This window comes from Vulpes vulpes, chromosome 10 (genome assembly GCF_048418805.1).
Source record: "Vulpes vulpes isolate BD-2025 chromosome 10, VulVul3, whole genome shotgun sequence".
In the NCBI taxonomy this organism is placed as follows: domain Eukaryota; kingdom Metazoa; phylum Chordata; class Mammalia; order Carnivora; family Canidae; genus Vulpes; species Vulpes vulpes.
This window is the reverse complement of record NC_132789.1, coordinates 23412604-23432065: the sequence shown is the minus strand read 5'-3', so window position 1 is coordinate 23432065 and position 19462 is coordinate 23412604. Positions and strand designations below refer to the sequence as shown.

The 19462-nt window shown below is 41.0% G+C and overlaps 1 protein-coding gene across 4 annotated transcripts in view; it reads left to right on the top strand.

The window, feature by feature from the left end:
* The window catches only part of CHEK2 (checkpoint kinase 2), a 48258-nt gene that overhangs the window by 20012 nt on the left and 8784 nt on the right, over nucleotides 1–19462 (top strand). For all 4 annotated transcript variants that reach the window (XM_025982091.2, XM_072723132.1, XM_025982092.2 and 1 more), the window contains 6 exons: nucleotides 740–830; nucleotides 6773–6881; nucleotides 9752–9805; nucleotides 14773–14834; nucleotides 16386–16485; nucleotides 18823–18909. In XM_025982091.2, coding sequence (XP_025837876.1) covers nucleotides 740–830; nucleotides 6773–6881; nucleotides 9752–9805; nucleotides 14773–14834; nucleotides 16386–16485; nucleotides 18823–18909 — 503 coding nt within the window. The remainder of the gene's footprint in view (nucleotides 1–739; nucleotides 831–6772; nucleotides 6882–9751; nucleotides 9806–14772; nucleotides 14835–16385; nucleotides 16486–18822; nucleotides 18910–19462) is intronic.

Genomic DNA, 19462 nt, shown 5'->3' with positions numbered 1-19462 from the left:
CTTTTAAGATATTATATTTACCATCGATTTTGAGGAATTGAAATGTTGATAATTGATTGCAGCCTTGGCCCACATGGATTGTTAAATTTTTTAATGAGTGGGGTATTCTTTCTTTTTCTTGGGTACAGCCCAAATAATGGAGAAATAAGGTGACTTTTGGGAAAATGCTATTTATTTAACTTTACAAGTAGGTTCAACATGGTTTGCACTATAAAATGCCAGACGTGTAGAGGTAGATAAATGGCAAAGAGAAAATGATACTAGTATGATGATGACCTGTGGTATAATTTTATTGGGATGTGTATTTGCCTAGAACATTTTTTTTTTTAAGGCTAAAACTAATTGTTTTTTGGTGCTGGGCTTATGCTAATCTGCATGGTTGCCCCCCCTCGCCCCGCATTGAGGCAGGAACTAATCTTGCATGGGCCTTTTATATCAGTTGCAATTGATTAATATTCTGAAGTCAAGGAATAAGACTACCATATATATATATGGATGGATTTCCTGCTCTATAGTGAAATGATGCTGTGTATTTCTGTTGAGGAATGAGGTTTCACTGTTATTTTCCATGGGTTTCATAACATGTATTAGCCTGGCTAAATAATTCATTTTAGACTTAGGTGTTAAATGTAATTAAAAACAATTGTCTTATATTCCATATGTTCACTAAATCTTAGGACTATTTTATTTTCTCTTTACCAAATGAATTAATGAGACTTTTTCTGCCCTTTTCCCTTAGTTTTTGTATTTTTTGATCTGACTGTAGATGATCAGTCAGTTTATCCTAAGGAATTAAGAGATGAATACATCATGTCAAAAACTCTCGGAAGGTAAATTTTTTTTGTTATTATGGAAATTGCCCTTCATTTTTTCCCCTAAACATTTGTCATTGATTAGTTTCTTCTTCCTAGTTTTGTAACATTCATTAACTTCATATTTGTAGGGCACTTGTTTGTGATAGGTATGTTATTGATTTATTTGATAATGATCAATTCAAATGAATACTTTTTTTTTTTTTTTATAAATTTTAACTTTGGTAGCTCAATAAAGCAGCTTTTAAAAAGTTATTCACAGGGGCATCTGACTGGCTCAATTGGTAGAGCATGTGACTCTTGATATCAGGGTCGTGAGTTTAAGTCCCACATTGGGTATAGAGATCACTTAAAAATTAATTTTTTAAAAAATTAATTTTAAGGGGATCCCTGGGTGGCTCAGCGGTTCAGCGCCTGCCTCTGGCCCAGGGCATGATCCTGGAGTCCCAGGGTAGAGTCCTGTGTTGGGCTCCTGGTATGGAGCCTACTTCTCCCTCTGCCTGTGTCTCTGCCTCTCTCTCTCACACTAGGTCTATCATGAATAAATAAATAAAATCTTAAAAAAATTAATTTTAAAAAGTTGTTAGTCACATACCATACAATTCACCAATACAGTGTATAATTTAATGATTTTTAATATATTCACAGAGTTGTGGAACCTTTACCACTATCAGTTTTAGAACATTTTTATTGCCTTCCCAAAATCCTAGGAACATCTTGGGAAGTGAAATGGAATTAACCATGGAGTCAGGCAAAGTTCTCAAAAATGTTTGGTTTCAGGAACCTTTAGACTCTTAAAAATTACTGAGGACGCCAAAGAGCTTTTGTTCAAATAGCTTAAATCAGGAATCCCTGGGTGGCGCAGCAGTTTAGCGCCTGCCTTTGGCCCAGGGCACGATCCTGGAGACCCGGGATCAAGTCCCATGTCGGGCTCCTGGTGCATGGAGCCTGCTTCTCCCTCTGCCTGTGTCTCTGCCTCTCTCTCTCTCTCTCTCTGTGTGACTATCATAAATAAATAAAAATTTAAAAAAATTAAAAAAAAGATCTTTCTTTAAAAAAAAACAAAAAAACCCCAAATGGCTTAAATCTATTGATATTAATTGTATTAGAAATTCAAGTGGAGAGACATTATTAATACTTATTAATGCATTAAAATTTCACTTATGTCAAGATAAATAATATTTGGGGGTTGCCTGTGTGGCTTAGTTGGTTAAACCATCCAACTCTTGATTTCTGTCCAGGAATTGATACCTGAGTTATGCTTCCTAGTGGGGAGTCAGCTTGAGATTCTCTCCCTCTTCTTCTCCCCCTCCCACTCATTCTCTCTCAAATAAATAAATCTAAAATAAAATAAAATAAAATAATATTTTTAGTACAAAATAATTATTTAAATAAATATTAGTGATTAGAGAGACATTATTTGGGGATCCCTGGGTGGCTCAGTGGTTTAGCACCTGCCTTCGGCCCAGGCCATGGTCCTGGAGTCCCAGGATTGAGTCCCACATCAGGCTCCCTGCATGGAGCCTGCTTCTCCCTCTGCCTGTGTCTCTGCCTCTCTCTCTGTGTCTCTCATGAATAATTAAATAAAATATTTTAAAAAAGAGGCATTATTTCACAGATTTGCAAATGTCTTTGATACCTGGCTTATTAGAAAATGGCTAGATTGTGATAGATATTTGCTTCTTTGTTTGGTCAGTTATGTCACCTGCCATATAGCCTCTGGAAAACTGTATGCTCATGAGAGAGTGAGAATGAAAAAGGCAAATAATGTCTTAGTATTTTTCTGCAAATAGTTTAGGCTTTGTGGACACCCTGCAAGCATCTTGGGGTCCCTTGGAGGTTGCCTAAAACTACTTCGAGAACCACTTAGTTAGGTTTTTAAGTTTTATTATGGGGCTCAAACTCATGATCCCAAGATTCTCATGCCCTTCCAACTGAGCCAGCCAGATACCCTGAGAAACACTTCCTTAGGGACACCTTTACCACGTTGCATCATGTCCTTCACTCTCCCTCCCCAAAGGCCTTTCTTTTAACATATTTGGAAATATGAAAGTAGGAACTAATAGAAGGAAATAATCACCTATATTCCTGCCACATAGAATCAAATACAGTGTACTCTTTATGACCATCTATGGGAGATATTTTAGTTTATGGCTATTAAATTCAGTTACTCACTATCTTCATATTTGCATAGGTGCTTGGAAGTTTACAGTGAAATTTGTGCCTGCCCCCCCACCCCCTTTTTTAAGATTTTATTTATTTATTCATGAGAGACACAGAGGGAGGCAGGGACATAGGCAGAGGGAGAAGCAGGCTCTATGTGGGGAGCCCAATGTGGGACTCGATCTCTGGATTCCGGGATTAGGCCCTAAAAGGCAGATGCTCAACCACTGAGCTACCCATGTGTCCCTGTGCCTGCCCTTAAGAAATGTATGGGACTCTTATTTTTCCTAAGGGAGGATTCAACACAAATCCTCTTAATTTTTAGCAGGTGACAGAAACTTAACTCACATGAGATAAAATAAATTTACTGAGTTCATACTTGAAATCTGCTATGCCTGGTGGCCTTTATTTCACTCTTTGAGTTCTGATTATCTGTGTGGCTTTGCCTCTTTTTAGGGCTCTTATAAGTGTTACTAGGGCTCTGGCTCATCTATTGATTTAGCTACTATTGGTTGCCTATAGATTTGCTTTCTCTTTGTGGCAGGAAAATGGCTTCAAGGGGCCCCACATTCATGTTTTCTTCCTTCTAGAAACCACCACAGAAAGAATCGTTTCTCTCCCAACATCAGCATCTAATTCCAGGGGAAATCTTGACTGGCTCAATTTTGGTTACATATCCGCCTCATGGTACTATTATAGATACTCCACTAGAGCTACATTGACTCAGGGAAGATTTCTCAGGCAGAAGGTGGCTTTATCAGAAGGGGAATTGGAAAGTGTTTTGAGCAGAGTTTAAAAAATAATAGTTATGTGGACCATTATCTCACACTAGATACAAAAATTAACTCAAAAGGAAAAAAACCTAGACACCTGGGTGGCTTGGTGGCTCAGTTGGTTAAGTGTCTACCTTTGGCTCAGGTCATGGTCCCAGAGTCCCAGGATCAACCCCACAGTAGGCTCCCCACTCAGCAGGGAGTCTGCTTCTCCCTCTGACCCTCCCTACTCTTGTGCGCTCTCTCTCTCTCTCTCTCTCTCTCTCAAGTAAAATCAAACAGAAGAGGTAAAACTATAAAACTGTAAGAAGGAAACAGGGATAACTTCATGACCTTAGATTTGGTGGTGGTTTCTTAAATATGGCACCAGAAGCACAAGCTACAAAGGAAAACAATGCATAAATTAGATTTCATTAAATTTAAAAACCTTAGTGCATCAAGATACTATCAAAGGAGTGAAACACAACCCACAGAAAGAAAATATTTACAAATTATCTGATAAGGATCTAGTATTCAGAATAAACAACAGAAGGAAAAACTACCCAATATACAAATGGGCGAAGGATTTAAATAGACTTCTCCAAAGAAGATATATAAATGACCAACAACCACATGAGAAGATGCTGTGCATCATTAGTCATTAGGGAAATGCAAATCAAAACCACAATGAAATACTACTTTGCAGCTACTAGGATGGCCATAGTAAGGAAACGGAAAGTGACAAGGGTTTGTGAGGATGCAGATAAATTGGAACCTCTGTATACTACTGATGGGAATGTAAAATGGTATAGCCATTGTGGGAAATAGTTTCTTGGTTTCTAAAAAAGTTAAGCATAGAATAACCTATGACTCAGCAATTCCCCTTGTAGATACGTGACTCCCCCTCTCCCAGTTGAAGACAAGTGCTCAGACAAAAAACTTAGGCATGAATGTTCATTGCAGCTCTATTCACAATAGCCCAAAGGTAGAAACACCCCAAATCTCCATCAACAAATGAATAGATGAACAAACTACTATTGTACTGATATATCAGTACAATGGAATATTATTTAGCTATAAAAAGGAATGAAGTAGGGCACCTGGGTAACCACTAAGTGGCTTAGTGTCTGCCTTCAGCTCAGATCATCTCAGGGTCCTGGGATCGAGTCCTGCATTGGGCTCCTGTTCCACAGGGAGCCTGCTTCTCCCTCTGCCCCTTTGTCTCTGTCTCTTATGAATAAATAAATAAAATATTTTTTTAAAAAAGGAATGAAATAGGGGATCCCTGGGTGGCTCAGCGGTTTGGCATCTGCCTTTGGCCCAGCGTGTGATCCTGGAGTCCCAGGATCAAGTCCCACATCAGGCTCCCTGCATGGAGCCTGCCTCTCCTCTGTCTGTGTCTCTGCCTCTCTATCTGTGTCTCTCATGAATAAATAAAATCTTTAAAAAAAAAAAAAAAGGAATGAAATACTGATCCATACTGTAGCATGGCTGAACCTTGAGAACATGCTAAGTCAAAGAAGCCAGACGTAAGATCCACATGTTGTGTGATTTCACTGATATGAGATATTCAGAATAGACATATCCATTGAGACAAAGCAGATAAGTGGTTGTCAGGGGCTGGGGGCATCATAGAATGGGGATGGAGTTTCCATTTTGGCTGATGGAAAAATTCTGTAGTTAGATAGAGTTGGTGGTTGCAAAACCTTGTGGATGTACTTAATGCCACTGAATGGAATTTTTAAAAAAATTTTATTTATTCATGAAAGACACAGAGAGAGGGGCAGAGACATAGGCAGAGGGAGAAGCAGGCTCCCTACAGGGAGCCCAATGCAGGACTCTATCCCTGGACCCCAGGATCACACCCCGAGCCGGAGGCAGATGCTCAATTGCTGAGCCACCCAGTCATCCCTGAATTGTACATTTTAAAATGATTACAAAAAACAAAAACAAAAACAAAACCAAAAAAAAACCAAAAAAAAAAATAAAATGATTACAATGGGGTGCCTGGGTGGCTCAGTCTGTTAAGCATCTGCCTTTGGCTTAGGTTATGATCCCAAGGTCCTGGGATTGAGTCCCATACTGGGCTCCCTGTTCAACGGGGAGTCTGCTTCCCTCACCCTCTGCCCTTCCCCAGCTCACCCTGCTCATGCTGTCTTGCATGCTCTTTTTCTCTCAAATAAATAAATGAAATCTTAAAAAAAAAATAAAATGATTAATATGGTAAATTTTATGTATATATATATATATAAACAATTCACAATTTAAAAAATGTCTTGGCAAACTCATCATCCCACTCCAAAGTCACAATAATTATAGTCTACTTTGGGCATGTAATAAGTGGTGGATACTTGGATAGCAATTACCTTCACTTGACCCAAGCTTTGGAGAACAGAGTCCATTAGGTTACCTGTATTTTGAGTGGTATCCTGGTTATTATTCCTTCTCCATTATAGTATCCCAATTAATTACAAATCTTTAAGAGTTTGCTTCAAGTAGGTTGTATAATACTTGTGTGTGTGTTGTTTTTTTTTTTTTTTTAGATATTGTGATTTTATTTATGGTGAAATTCATGGCATCAACTACTTGTGTAGTTCGCTTAAATAAGAAAGAATATATCAATGAAAGTAATTCATTTGCAGATGCTATTTACTGTAACTTGTGTCAGGCACTCATTTTTGTCTAGGACTTTGTTCTACGTCATGTTTTTCTGACTCTAAGATAAGTAATTTCCCTCTTATTTGTTCTTGGTGTCTTTCTGAGAATTTCACACTCTGGGGTGCCAATAAGACTTAAGTCTGTATTTCTTAGCTCAAAAGGTGGAATTTGGAGCTGACTCAGTGCTGTCGGATGATCCACATTCACTTATGCCCTTGACATTTTACATTGGTGAGGTTTCACTGTGTTGTCCCCTGGAAACAGGGACAATGGAAGGGTTGTGGGTGGATGGTGTTTAACTTGTTATAGTTGAGGCCAGCTCAGGAGTGATGGATCTCATGATTAAAATCATTCTGATAATTGATCATCTTATCTTTCTCCCTGTAGTGGTGCCTGTGGTGAGGTGAAGCTAGCTTTTGAGAGGAAAACATGTAAGAAAGTAGCCATAAAAATCATCAGCAAGAGGAAGTTCGCTATTGGCTCTGAGAGAGAGGCAGTAAGTACCTCTGTTGGTGGATGCTCAGTGTTTTTAACACTTTTTAATGTCCCCAAATAGTTTTAGAGTATTTTTTTTTCTTTTTAAGATTTTACTTACTTGTTCATGAGGGACACAGAGAGAGAGGCAGAGACATAGGCAGAGAGAGAAGCAGGCTCCCAGAGAGGAAAGCCTGATACAGGACTCAATTCTAGGACCCCGGGATCCCACCCTGAGCTGAAGGCAGACGCTCAACCACTGAGCCACCCAGGTGCCCCATATGTGAATTTGTATTAAAAAGCATTGAAAAATTTTGAGTACTGGGGCCTTGGGTGGCTCATTTGGTTAAGTATCCAAATGATTTTGGCTCAGGTCATGATCTCAGGGTCATGAAATTGAGCTCTGTATTGTGCTCCATGCTGGGTGTGGAGTCTGCTGAAGATTATCTCTCACTTGGGCACCTGGGTGGCTCAGTGGTTGAGCATCTGCCTTTGGCTCAGGCCATGATCCCGGGGTCCTGAGATCGAGTCCCACATTGGGCTTCCCGAAGGGAGTCTGCTTCTGCCTCTGCCTATGTCTCTGCCTCTCTCTATCTCTCATGAATAAATAAATAAAATCTTAAAAAAAAAAAAAGATTATCTGCCCCTCACCCCATTTTTTTTTTAAACATATTCAGCTAACCTAGAAATTTACTGATCGATAGTTTGGTTCCAAAAATATACATATTTTTTAATGAACTAGATTTATTTATTTATTTATGTATTTATGTATTTATTTATTCATGATAGACGGGGGGGGGGGGGGGGGGCGGGGCGGCAGGAGACACAGGCAGAAGGAGAAGCAGGCTCCATGCAGGGAGCCCGATGTGGGACTTGATCCCAGGATTCCAGGATCGTGCCCTGGGCCAAAGGCAGGCGCTATACTGCTGAGCCACCCAGGGATCCCTCCAAAAATATTTTGTTATACATAATAACATACCTAGCAAAGTGTCCTGTGTCCCAAGTTCCATTCCGTGTCCTCCCTACCCCCTCCACCCTAGTGTTACAAGTTTTTACAATACATAAAAGGGAATTGGGGGGAAAAGCAACTCAGCCATATCCCTATCACTGCAATTCCACAGCTGTTTCCAGTTTTCTGTTTCCTTCTAGGGCTTGTTCATACAGATTTGCATTTTTAGATGGTTGAAATCATATTGTATATACAGTTTTGTATTCTGCTTTTCCTTATGAGCATTAATGCATAAACTTTCCCCTAATAGATGCTTTTTGGTGATTGAGCCTCTATTTCATGAACTTTACTATAATTATTCACCCATTGCTCTGATCATTTACATTTCTAATTCTTTGCCCTTCCTGATAACAAAACAGTGACTATCTTAGCATCTACAGATTTTTAAAAATCTGAATTAAATTATTTAATAGTCTCTGTATAGTAGCCATTCAATTTATTACATTTTCTCTAATATGTATTTACTGCATTGGTGAAATGGTCAGATGTACTGGTGTTTTAACACATGATCCAACAAAGTAATGTAAAGTGAGGTCTCTAATCATTTTTTCCTTTGTGGCCATCTGTTTCTGGCTATTATACTTTAACATTCTTTAAAGATCGATACTCCCACACCCACACCCCAAAGACAATGCCATTCTCACATGGCAAGAGCAATTTCCTTTATGTGGTCACTTTGTTGTAGATCCTTTTCCGTTGTGATTCCAGATTTTTTTCCCGTTTTGAGGGGGAAGAAAATACCTACCAGGTTCTTAATGACTTGGAGTAAAATTTTACTTCTTAATTTCATCTTTTAAATCAGATTGGACTCTTTTAGACTGCTCTATCATCAGAGTACGCCCTGACTTGGTAATGAGTTTAACAGCTTACAGGAAGAGGCAGGCTTTTAAAATTAAACATCTGGATTTCTTAGCTGAAGTCCATTTTACATAAATATGTAATTCTATATCCTCCTCGTTTTGGAGGGTGTAGCCCATGAGGCTGAGTAACTTGATTCATCCTTTTGGAATTGCAGCGGAGAGCAACTACAGTCCCCTGATGCTTACTCTCATTGGTGTCTCAGGAAATATGTTAGCCTGTAGTAACTTGGAACCTGTGTCTTCTCTGTTATTAGAAATTTGGGTTGGGGGCACCTGGGTGGCTCAGTAGTTGAGCATCTGCCTTTGGCTCAGGTCATGATCCTAGGGTCCTGGGATTGAGTCCCACATCGGGCTCCCCACAGGGAGTCTGCTCTTCTCTCTATGTCTCTCATGAGTAAATAAATAAAATCTTAAAAAAAAAAAAAAAGAAATTTGGCTTGATGTTTTCCTTTTACAAGTTAATTGAATAACTCTTGTCTTTGTTTGCTGTATCATTTTTATGAGTATAAAAAATTCCACAGCCAGAGAGACAGAGCTTACAACTAATATTATATTGTATATTAACTAACTGGAATTCCAATAAAAACTTAGAGAGAGAGAGAGAGAGAGAGAGAGAGAGAGAACTTACCAGGTAAGTGTGAGAACAATAGAAGCACACTTGTTTCTGGTTGTGAGAACTGGAGCAGGTGGCTTCCTTTCTCTGAGCCTCAGTTACTCCATCTGTGAAATGGGGATAAATATAGAACCCAAGTTCATTTTGGGATTATGAGATTTCTGTAAGATGACTATTTAAAAGAGGTTGGCATAGCACCTATCCGTTTAATGAATGCTCACTATTTGCCAGGCACTTCACAGGGTGATTGTAGGTGAGTGATTTCTTCCACCTCTAAGCCTTGAGTTGTCTGTATGAGTAGTACTGGGTGTGGAACACATGCAGCTTTTACTCAACTAAGTTGTAACTGTTTTCTAAATATTGACTGTCATTATTATTAGCAAAATTTAATGTTATTCCCTTTATCCAAGGATCCAGCTCTCGATGTTGAAACAGAAATAGAAATTTTGAAAAAGCTAAATCATGTAAGTATTGCTGTAAAATATGACTCATTCTTACTTTCATTTCTCTGAAAATATGGGAAGAATACAAAGTATCTTAATTTAATAAAGCTAATATTAACTTGGATTCCTTAATTGTGTGTATGTGCCTATGCCTGTGTGTGTGTGTGTGTGTGTGTACATGTGTGGGTACACATGCATGGGTGTGTGTGTTTAGTTGTAATTTAACTGGGAAGAGCTTTACCCTGAAATTTTATAAAGATTTCAGATTAACTGTGATATTTCCACTGAGTGAGTTTTTCACCAAAACACATAAATTTTCTAAATATTTTATCTGATAGGGGTTTGATCAACTGATTATGTTTGGGAAGACATTGGTAATTTGGTAAATTTGGTTTAATTATATCTCAAGTTTCAGTATCTCTGAATACCTTTTGATGGTGGTGAGCCCACTGATCTCAATGGGTATAGTTACTATCTTTTGTGTAATGATGACCTTGTCTCACCGGAAAGTGAATCTGTCTTTTAAGAAATGAGAAGAGAAGAGCACCTGGGTGGCTCAATGGTTGAGTGTCTGTCTTCAGCTTAGGGTGTGATTCCAGGGTTCTGAGATGGAGTCCCACATTGGGCTCCCATGTCTTCGTCTGCCTATATCTCTGCTTCTCTCTCTGTGTCTCTCATAAGTGAATTAAAAAAAAAAAAAAAAAGAGGAGTTGTGATCTTATCCCATCTTCCTTTTTATTGTTCTTTCTGTTTCTTCATTAATTCATGAGCCCCCATGAAGTCATGAGCTAGTTTGGCACTGGAATTAAAACTTGCAATAAGACCTTCAGTCTCTAGCTAAAGATGATCTTACTCTGGTTCTTTTTTTTGGGGGGGGGAGGGGGTAGTGAGGGCAGAGGGGAGAGGGTGAGAGTCTTAAGCAGGCTCCATTCCCAGCAAGGAGCCTGATGCTGGGCTTGATCCCACAACCCTGAGATCATGACCTGAGCAAAAATCAAGAGTTGGACACTTAACCAACTAAGCCACCCAGGCGCCCCAATCTTATTCTGGTTCTTAACCTTCAAACAAAAAAAAGATTTCTTCTCCCTTCTCTCACCTCCTCAAATCCCCTAAACAATAAATAGAAATTAAGAACAGAATCACTGCCATCAACACAATAGTTCAAGAGGGTCTTTGAGAACCCAGTGAGTGCATCTGAACCCAGGAGAATCTGAGTAGCCAGCGTCTTGACTTGGCTTTCTTCTAATTCCCTTGTAACTTCCTCCTCTTCCCTGAATTAGCCTCCCCACCCCCCACAAGTGATCTGGACTCTCTTGTTAAAGAGAGGAGCCCTCTCATTTTCTGGGGTGGGGTTGGTTCAAACATATGCTTAAGATAAACACTTCGAATTCTCAGGGAATTTTTTTCTTATGTCATAGGATCCCCAAACATAACATTTATACAAATCCAATGTCCACTGCAGTCAAGAGGAATTTAGAACCCTCAAAAAAGATCCCTGGAGATAATTTCCTGGTGGTTTACAAGGGCATGTGGAAAGCTCTTGGAAATTATATATGGGCTCATGAGTGCATTTAGGGGATAATGAGTAGAGCCTGAGAGCTCAACAGAGCCTGGCAATTGGAGCCAGGCAGTGATTCAATCAGTTGTTAGACACTTACTGTGCCAGCCTATTTTCTAAAGCCTGGGTGGTGATGAGCACAGATGGGCTTGGCTCTCCTCCTTCTATGGTTTCAGCCTAGTGGAGAGACAGACCTGGGTTCCCAATCCCATTTCTCTTATCTCCTGGGTCTGAGAAGGTCATTTTACTTTTCAGAGCCTCTGTTTGCTCATCTGTGCAGTGGAGACAATGAGGGTACATACCTTAAAAGTCAGTGTAGGAATTTGATGGGATGTGCTTGCCAAGCTTTCTGCGTGGAGAACACACTTGAGCAACGACAGCGATCTGTCATTCTCTAAACTATTCCCTGTATGATCTAAGTGGAGGGTATAGGGTAGTAGCCTCTGGTTCACGAGAGATATCTTCAGCCATGACCTGCCACCAGTGAATGATACTAGAGGTGGTGGCACCTAGAGGAGGCAGTGTCTGCAGGTTCGGACTGCCAGGACCTTCTTGTGCTCCACCAGCTCCCCTACCCAGCTGTTCCCAGGTGGGCCCTGGCCCTGCCGGATGAAGCCAGCAGAACCAAGCAGCTCTCATTCATTCCTCTGATCTCCTGTTCCTTTTCCATGTGTGGCTTTTCTTCTGCTTCTTTATTTTTGTCAAGGTAATCATATGCATATAATCTCTAGAGAGTCAAATCTTGCTCAAAATTTATACACAGACTGTAGCTCTGTAGCCCCCCAAACCTCCCCCACAAACATTTAAAAACTTTTTTAATCCAATTTATCCCCATATTTCTTTTCTTTTTTTTTTTATTATTATTTATTTATGATAGTCACAGAGAGAGAGAGAGAGGGGCAGAGACACAGGCAGAGGGAGAAGCAGGCTCCATGCACTGGGAGCCAGATGTGGGATTCGATCCCGGGTCTCCAGGATTGCGCCCTGGGCCAAAGGCAGGCGCCGAACCGCTGTGCCACCCAGGGATCCCCTATCCCCATATTTCTATATAATATGCATAAACTGCTGCCTATTGATTTATCAATTTTAGATAGCCTGTTGCCTTCCTGTTATATGAGACTTCTAGTTCTCCTCTCCTTTCTGTTCCTCTCAATATAATACTACAGTACATATCCAGTGTCTTCATTATTGGGACAAGAACAAATGGTCAGCAGAGCAAGTATATCCTATGGTCATAGGTAAGGAGTGGTGGAGCTGGGATGCTCTCAGCCTTACTCCTATGGCTGTGTGTGCCATGACCAAAATGTGGCTGGCGGAGTCTACCCTAAGTGGGTGGGGCTTCTATTATTGCTGTTGTTTGTATTAATCTGGGCAGCATATGAATGTCTCTTGTGTGCAGTTGGTCTGCTGAGTGTTGGTCCTAGAAAGATGAATAAGACTTGACTCAGCCGATGAAGTGCCTGATGGGAGGAGACCCATAGTGGGTGTTAGTTTCCTTTTTTTTTTCCCCTCCTGGAGCTTACAGTGGGGAGACAGACATTAAAGATTCAGCATGAGGCAACACAGATAAGAACTAATGCAAGGGACTGGATGCATTCTGAGGGTGACATTTGAACTGGGGCCTGATGCTGGAGGCCAGGTGTGCCCAGAGGGCGGGATCACCGGGCAGGAGCGTGGCGAGCCACATGGGACATTGGGAAAGAACCCTGGGAGTCTAGGGCAGGTGGGGTGTTTTGTGGTCTAGAGAGAAGGATGCAGGAGATGGGGCTACCGTGGTGGGTAGGCTGGGTCTCCAGGGTTTGCTGATCGCTGCTGAAATGTTGGATTTCCAAAGGTTTTCTTTCTTCTTGTCTTACTTTCCGCCTTTCTTCTCTTTCCTTCCTTCCCTTCCTCCTGATTGGTCCCCCCCTCTCCTTCATTTAAATATTTTAAAATTAGGGCTCTGCCTGGCTGGCTCAGTCTGTAGAACATATAGCTCTTGATCTCAGAGTTGTGAGTTTGAGCCCCAGGTTGGGTGTAGAGATTACTAAAAAATCTTAAGAATTAAAAAAAATTATATATGTATGTGTGTGTGTGTGTCAGCAAGAGACAGTACTATATATATATATATATATATATATATATATATATATATATATATATATATAGTATTTGATACATGAAAAGCAATAAATATAAATTATGAACCAAACCAACACTTTTGAACTCCCCATTCAACTTAAGAAAGAAAACTTGACCATACAATTGAAGCTACTTCATACACTTTGAAGTTCTTCATGATTTGCTTTTTCCCCTTGGCATCATGTTTTCAGGATCCAGTGTGCTGGGTGGGGGAAGCAATGGGGCATCCATTCACTGCTGTATAATAGTTTATCATGGGAAGCTACCACTTGGGGAGAATTTTAATCAGAGCAAAAGGTGTGATGAAATTTGCTTTGCAGAGTGAGCACTCTGGTGAATTTTGCTATTCTTTAATCTGAAATCTAGAAATTGTGTAACTGTCTTTAATTCTGATTAAAGCTGTAGTCCTCTGTGTGGGGCATGACCCTGATAGATATTTACCACATCTCTTACTTACCCAGACCACTCAGCTCTATCTATCCTTTGTACTGCAAAACAATAGGTGTGCTTTCTTTCTTTCTTTCTTCTTTTTTTTTTAAGATTTTATTTATTTACTCATGAGAGACACAGAGCGAGAGGCAGAGACACAAGCAGAGGGAGAAGCAGGCTCCATGCAGGGAGCCCGACGTGGGACTCGATCTTGGGTCTCCAGGATCACGCCTGAAGGCAGGCGCTAAACTGTTAAGCCACCCAGGGATCCCCCTTTTTTTCTTTACTGTATCCATGCTGCATTGATCAGAGACCACAAACTATCAGCCATAGGTGTGTGTGTGTGTGTGTGTGTGTGTGTGTGTCTTTGTGTCTTCTTTACCCCCACATAGCCTTTCAGAGTTCTTATAAAACTGTTATTTCCTTCTTCCATTGAGAAATGGGAGGATCTTACCACAATGGAGTCCCCATACTCCTGTGGTTCTAGTTGTATGGAGCTGAACAGCCTTGATGTGTGGTGTTATGGCTGGGCTCCCCACCTGGCCTGCTTCTCTTTTCACTAGTGTTAGGCTCTTCCAGGTTCCTTAAGTGTCCTTAATTACCCGAGCTCTGGGGCAGTGAGGAGGAATGCTGGGAAGAGACTGGCCTGCCTTCCTTTGTGCCATCCTTGTGTGTGAAACCTGAACCAGTCCCTTGCCCGCTTGGTAGAAGGGAGGGTTTCGTAAGCCCATTCTCACTGAGGAACCAGCAAAATGCTGTTCTGCCTTTTCTGCTCTATGAACTTCAAAGTTTCTTGAGGCAGGGGACCAAATGCCCAAGTACTGCTCCTGTGATTTTCCTCTTGGGAGCTTCTCACTACTTTTCCTCTTCTTCCTCTTAGCCTTGTATCATCAAGATCAAAGACTTTTTTGATGCCGAAGATTATTATATTGTTTTGGAATTGTAAGTAATAAACTTTTCTATTTGTTTCCATTTAAGAGCTTATAAACCACCAAAAAAATCTAAAGCTGGCTTGCATTTTCTCATCCTGGGGACCCTCAATATATGTATGTGGTGGTGGGGCTCACAAAGTGTACATGTGGGGTTAGTGTTGATTCTGAAATTCCTCCAGTGTTTCCAAAGGCACATGGCTTAGAGGTTCCAGGCTCTGGGTCTGAGGCCTGAGTTTGAAGCTCACTCTGCAGGTGACTGCCTGTGAGTGAGTTTATTTCATATCTCTGAATCTTATTTTCCTAGTGTTGAGGGGGTGGTAATAATGATACCCCCATGCCCAGAGTCATAAGAATTAAATACTGTGAGGGATGGAAGGTGCCCAGCAGAGCACCTGGCACACATAGTTGCTCAAATATGGGTGGATTTTAATTCTTCTGAAATACCTGCCTGAGTGGATCTTTCTGCTTAAGTGGTATGGTGATACCCGATTATCTTTTCAGTGCTGATTTACTTGCTGGTTTATTTCAGTCACCACAAAATCCTGTTTTCTATGGTGTGACCAAAATAATTTATTGTCTCATCCCTGGAAGAGGCCTATCTGGATCCTCATTCCTGCATAAATATGTAGTGTTTGTGGGAGCGGCTGTTGTTGCGACAGGAAAGGCTTTGCTCCTGAGTGGCACTCCGTGGTTAAGTGGGTTTACTGGTAAGATTTTATAGTAAACAGCCTCAATTATAGCACTAGGAAAGACTGGACGACCCTTGTGGTGTATAAGGGAGTATCTGTTGCTGTCTGACTAGACCAACTTAAAACAGTGCAATAACAATAGGATAACAATCGCTGATATTAATGAAGTACTTACTATGAGCCAATTTCTGCTCTAAGCACCTCACATGGACTGATTCATTTACTCTTCTTAACAGTCATCCAGGTTACTTACAAGTTACTGATGGGTTACTATTTTTAGTCTCACTTTACAGAAAAGGAAACTGAAGTTCAGAGGGATTGAATAACCCTGCCAAGCATCCACATTGTGGCAGGTGCCTTATCTACATTAATTATCTCAACTTTCAGAACAGCCATTGAGGGGTGAGGTGGGGAGATTATCCCTATTTTTTAAGAGGCCAAGAGGTTACATAACTTGCCCAAAGTCCTACAGCTGGGAAGTGGTGGAGCTGGGGTTCCAACCCCTATTGTCTGATTTCGGGCTCCAACTTGCTGCTCTATCCCAGCCACAGAATTACTGGGGTGTGTGATGAAAATGCAAACTCATGGGCTCCACCTCTAGTCTACTGAGTCAGATTCCTAAAAGCTCCCAAGTGTGTGGGGTACCCACTGCCCATTCCTTTGGTCTTGCCCTGTTCCTTTGTTTCCAATGAGGATGTCTTCATTATGGAGAGGAGACTTATTACCTCATTGCTTTAAAAAATGGGAGTCCTCGTGAGTGAATAAAAAAGGCAGTTCTTTGCTTGGTCTGAAAGAGTTTGTTTTTGTTATTGTCTTTCATCAAGTGAGTTTCCCTCCAGGAACAAAACCCCTACTTTGCCTGTGTGTTTCAGGATGGAAGGAGGAGAGCTGTTTGACAGGGTGGTGGGGAATAAGAGGCTGAAAGAAGCTACGTGCAAACTCTATTTTTACCAGATGCTCCTGGCTGTACAGGTAAGAGAAGCCCTCAGTTCTTTTGACAAACTACCTACTTGTAGGTGAATTATTCCCTAAGTTAGGCAGAAAGCAAAGGATGGTGGATAAAACCCGGAGAGCAGATAGTCTGTGCTTATGTTGTTCTGTTCTTGGCAAAAACATCCCACCCCTTTGACTCAGACAAGAAAGCTCTTGCCGGGAAGCTTAAGCAACAGTAAGGAGGGGTACAGAAATAAACACATGGCCCCACGTGTGTTCTCTTTTAAGTTGGAAGTATATTGGAGGTGCACTGATCTCTACTTCAGCCTGAACCTTGCTGAAACCCCCCTTACCTGCTGGGGGTTGAGGGGGGCAGGTGTAGATTAAGGCTGGCAAGGTGGGGTGGTTGTGATGGACGGATCGCTCCCCCATGGTGCAATGCGAGGTGGCCCCTTAGGTGCAGCATCCTGTTCACTGCAGCAGGTAGGTGGGCAGGCATGTGTACTGCCTTCTCTGTTCTGTGAAAGTGTTGCATGGAGGAACAGCTGATGGCATGCTGCCTGCTTAGAGGAACATCACCCTTTGAAAACAAATTTAGGGGATGCATGAGTGGCTCAGTGGTTGAGTGTCTGCCTTCTGCTCAGGGCGTGATCCTGGGGTCTCGGATTGAGTCTCACATCGGGTTTCTTGCAGGAAGCATGCTTTTCCCTCTTCCTATGTCTCTGCTTCTCTCTGTGTCTCTCATGAATAAATGAATAAAATCTTAAAAAAAAAAAAAAAAAAAGAATTAGCTGTGGCAATTCTCCACCAAGATTTCTTCCCTTGAAGACCTACTCTTAGTGATTGGGAGCACTTTCCTGTTGAGTGGGTTTGAGGGAGATTTTCCTGGGCTGATTCACCCCTGTTTGCCCTCCCTGGGGGTTTTGACAGTTATCTTTCCCAAGGATGTTTTGGAAGGATTTTTGTTCCAGGCCAGAGGGGGATCCAGATAAATTGAAGTCCATTAGCATCTAACTAGTGCTTTACTCTCTTTAATGATTTATTTTCTCCCTTATATCATACCAAGAATATTAAGATGAATTGAATGCAGATCAGTGGATGTGGGAATTTTTTCCCTAAAGAGATGACTTTGTGTATAAAAATGGTGAACACACAAACATCAACATTGTATTGCAGACAGAGCTTTTGAAGATGAACTTTTAGTCTTTGTGTTGGAATATGTGAATTCTGGGTATTTAAACAGATAATTTACCGTTATGTACTTTACAGTGACTTTTAAAAAATACTCTCAGGGAAAAATGACCAAATACATTATTTTGGTGGAATTTCATGGCTTATTTTAGTAAGATCTCAATATACTTTTATCACTCATTTACATTTTTATTGAAACTGATACCTTGTATTTCTGGCAGTGTGAAGGGATATTTATTATTTTGAAGAGTGAAATAAACGGTCTACTGTCATAAGTGGCATTTTTCACTTTTTCTGATCAAGAGTTGAATGCTATACTGACTGAGCCAGCCAGGTGCCCCTAAAGATTTTCTAAAACAAATTTGTGGGGCACGTGGGTGGCTCAGTCAGTTAAGCATCTGCTTTTGGTTCAGGTCATGATCATGGGGTCCTGGGATCAAGGCCTTCATGGGGTGCCCTGCCTCAGCAGGGAGTCTGCTTCCTCTCCCTCTGCCCTTCCCCTTGCTTGTGTTGTCTCTTCTCTCTTGTGAGTACTCTCTCTTTCTCTCAAATGAATAAATATAATCTTAAAAAAAAAAAAAAACCCAGACAGGGATCCCTGGGTGGCTCAGTGGTTTGGCACCTGCCTTCAGCCCAGGGCATGATCCTGGAGACCTGGGATCGAGTCCCATGTCGGGCTTCCTGCATGGAGCCTGTTTCTCCCTCTGCCTGTGTCTCTGCCTCTCTCTCTCTCTCTCTCTCATGAAGAAATAAATAAAAATCTTTAAAAACAAAAAACAAAAAACCCAACCAGACAAACCCAGGGGTGCCTGGGTGGCTCAGTGGTTGAGAATCTGCCTTTGGCTCAGGTTGTGATCCTGGGGTCCTGGGATCAAGTACCACATCTGGCTCCCCATGGGAAGCCTGCTTCTCCCTCTGCCTGTGTGTCTGTCTGTCTCTCATGAATAAATAAAATATTTAAAAAAATAAAAAACAAACCTAGAAAATAAATTTGTAAACATTAAGCCGTTTACCCAGTAGTTTTCTATGATTTGGGGGAACATGATTGTAAGTAACCTGGCTTATGATTTCACCGAGCTGTAAAGGTATGTGTGTGTGTGTGTGTGTGCGCGTGTGTGTCTTTCTGTGTGTCTTCACTCACATACCTACTCTGTAAATCCAAGGCATGCCTCCCTTTCTGTGTAGTACCTTCATGAAAATGGCATTATACATCGGGACTTAAAGCCAGAGAATGTTCTACTCTCATCTCAAAAAGAGGACTGTCTTATAAAGGTAAGATATTTATGTTCTGTATGTGGCCACTCCAGTAGATTTTTGTTCATCATAGACTTATAAAATTTATCAAGTAAAAAGTGGGAGCATAAGATATTTATGTTCTGTATGTGGCCACTCCAGTAGATTTTTGTTCATAGACTTATAAAATTTATCAAGTAAAAAGTGGGAACATAAAAAGGTACAGAATTTGACCATTCCACTATTAGCAATCATTTTAGTGATTAGGCGGTATTGCTCTGGTCCAGATTCTAATGAGTATTTATTGAACTCCACTGTATACAAACCACTTTTATTCAGAGAGGAAAGAGGTGTCTAGATGGATGAGACAATCCCATCCACTCTCTTCCCCTGCTTTCTAGGGCAACATGCTTCCCAAGCCTGGTTTCACTATAGAATTTCCTATTAATTAAAAAAAAAAAAAAAAAAAAGGTCATGACACCTAGGCTGCATCTCAGAATTGCTGAAGGTGGCACCCAGGTGTGAGTATTTTGTCCAAGCTCCTCAGGAATTCCAGTGTTGAGATTGGTTGAGAAACTAGGGTCTAAGGAAA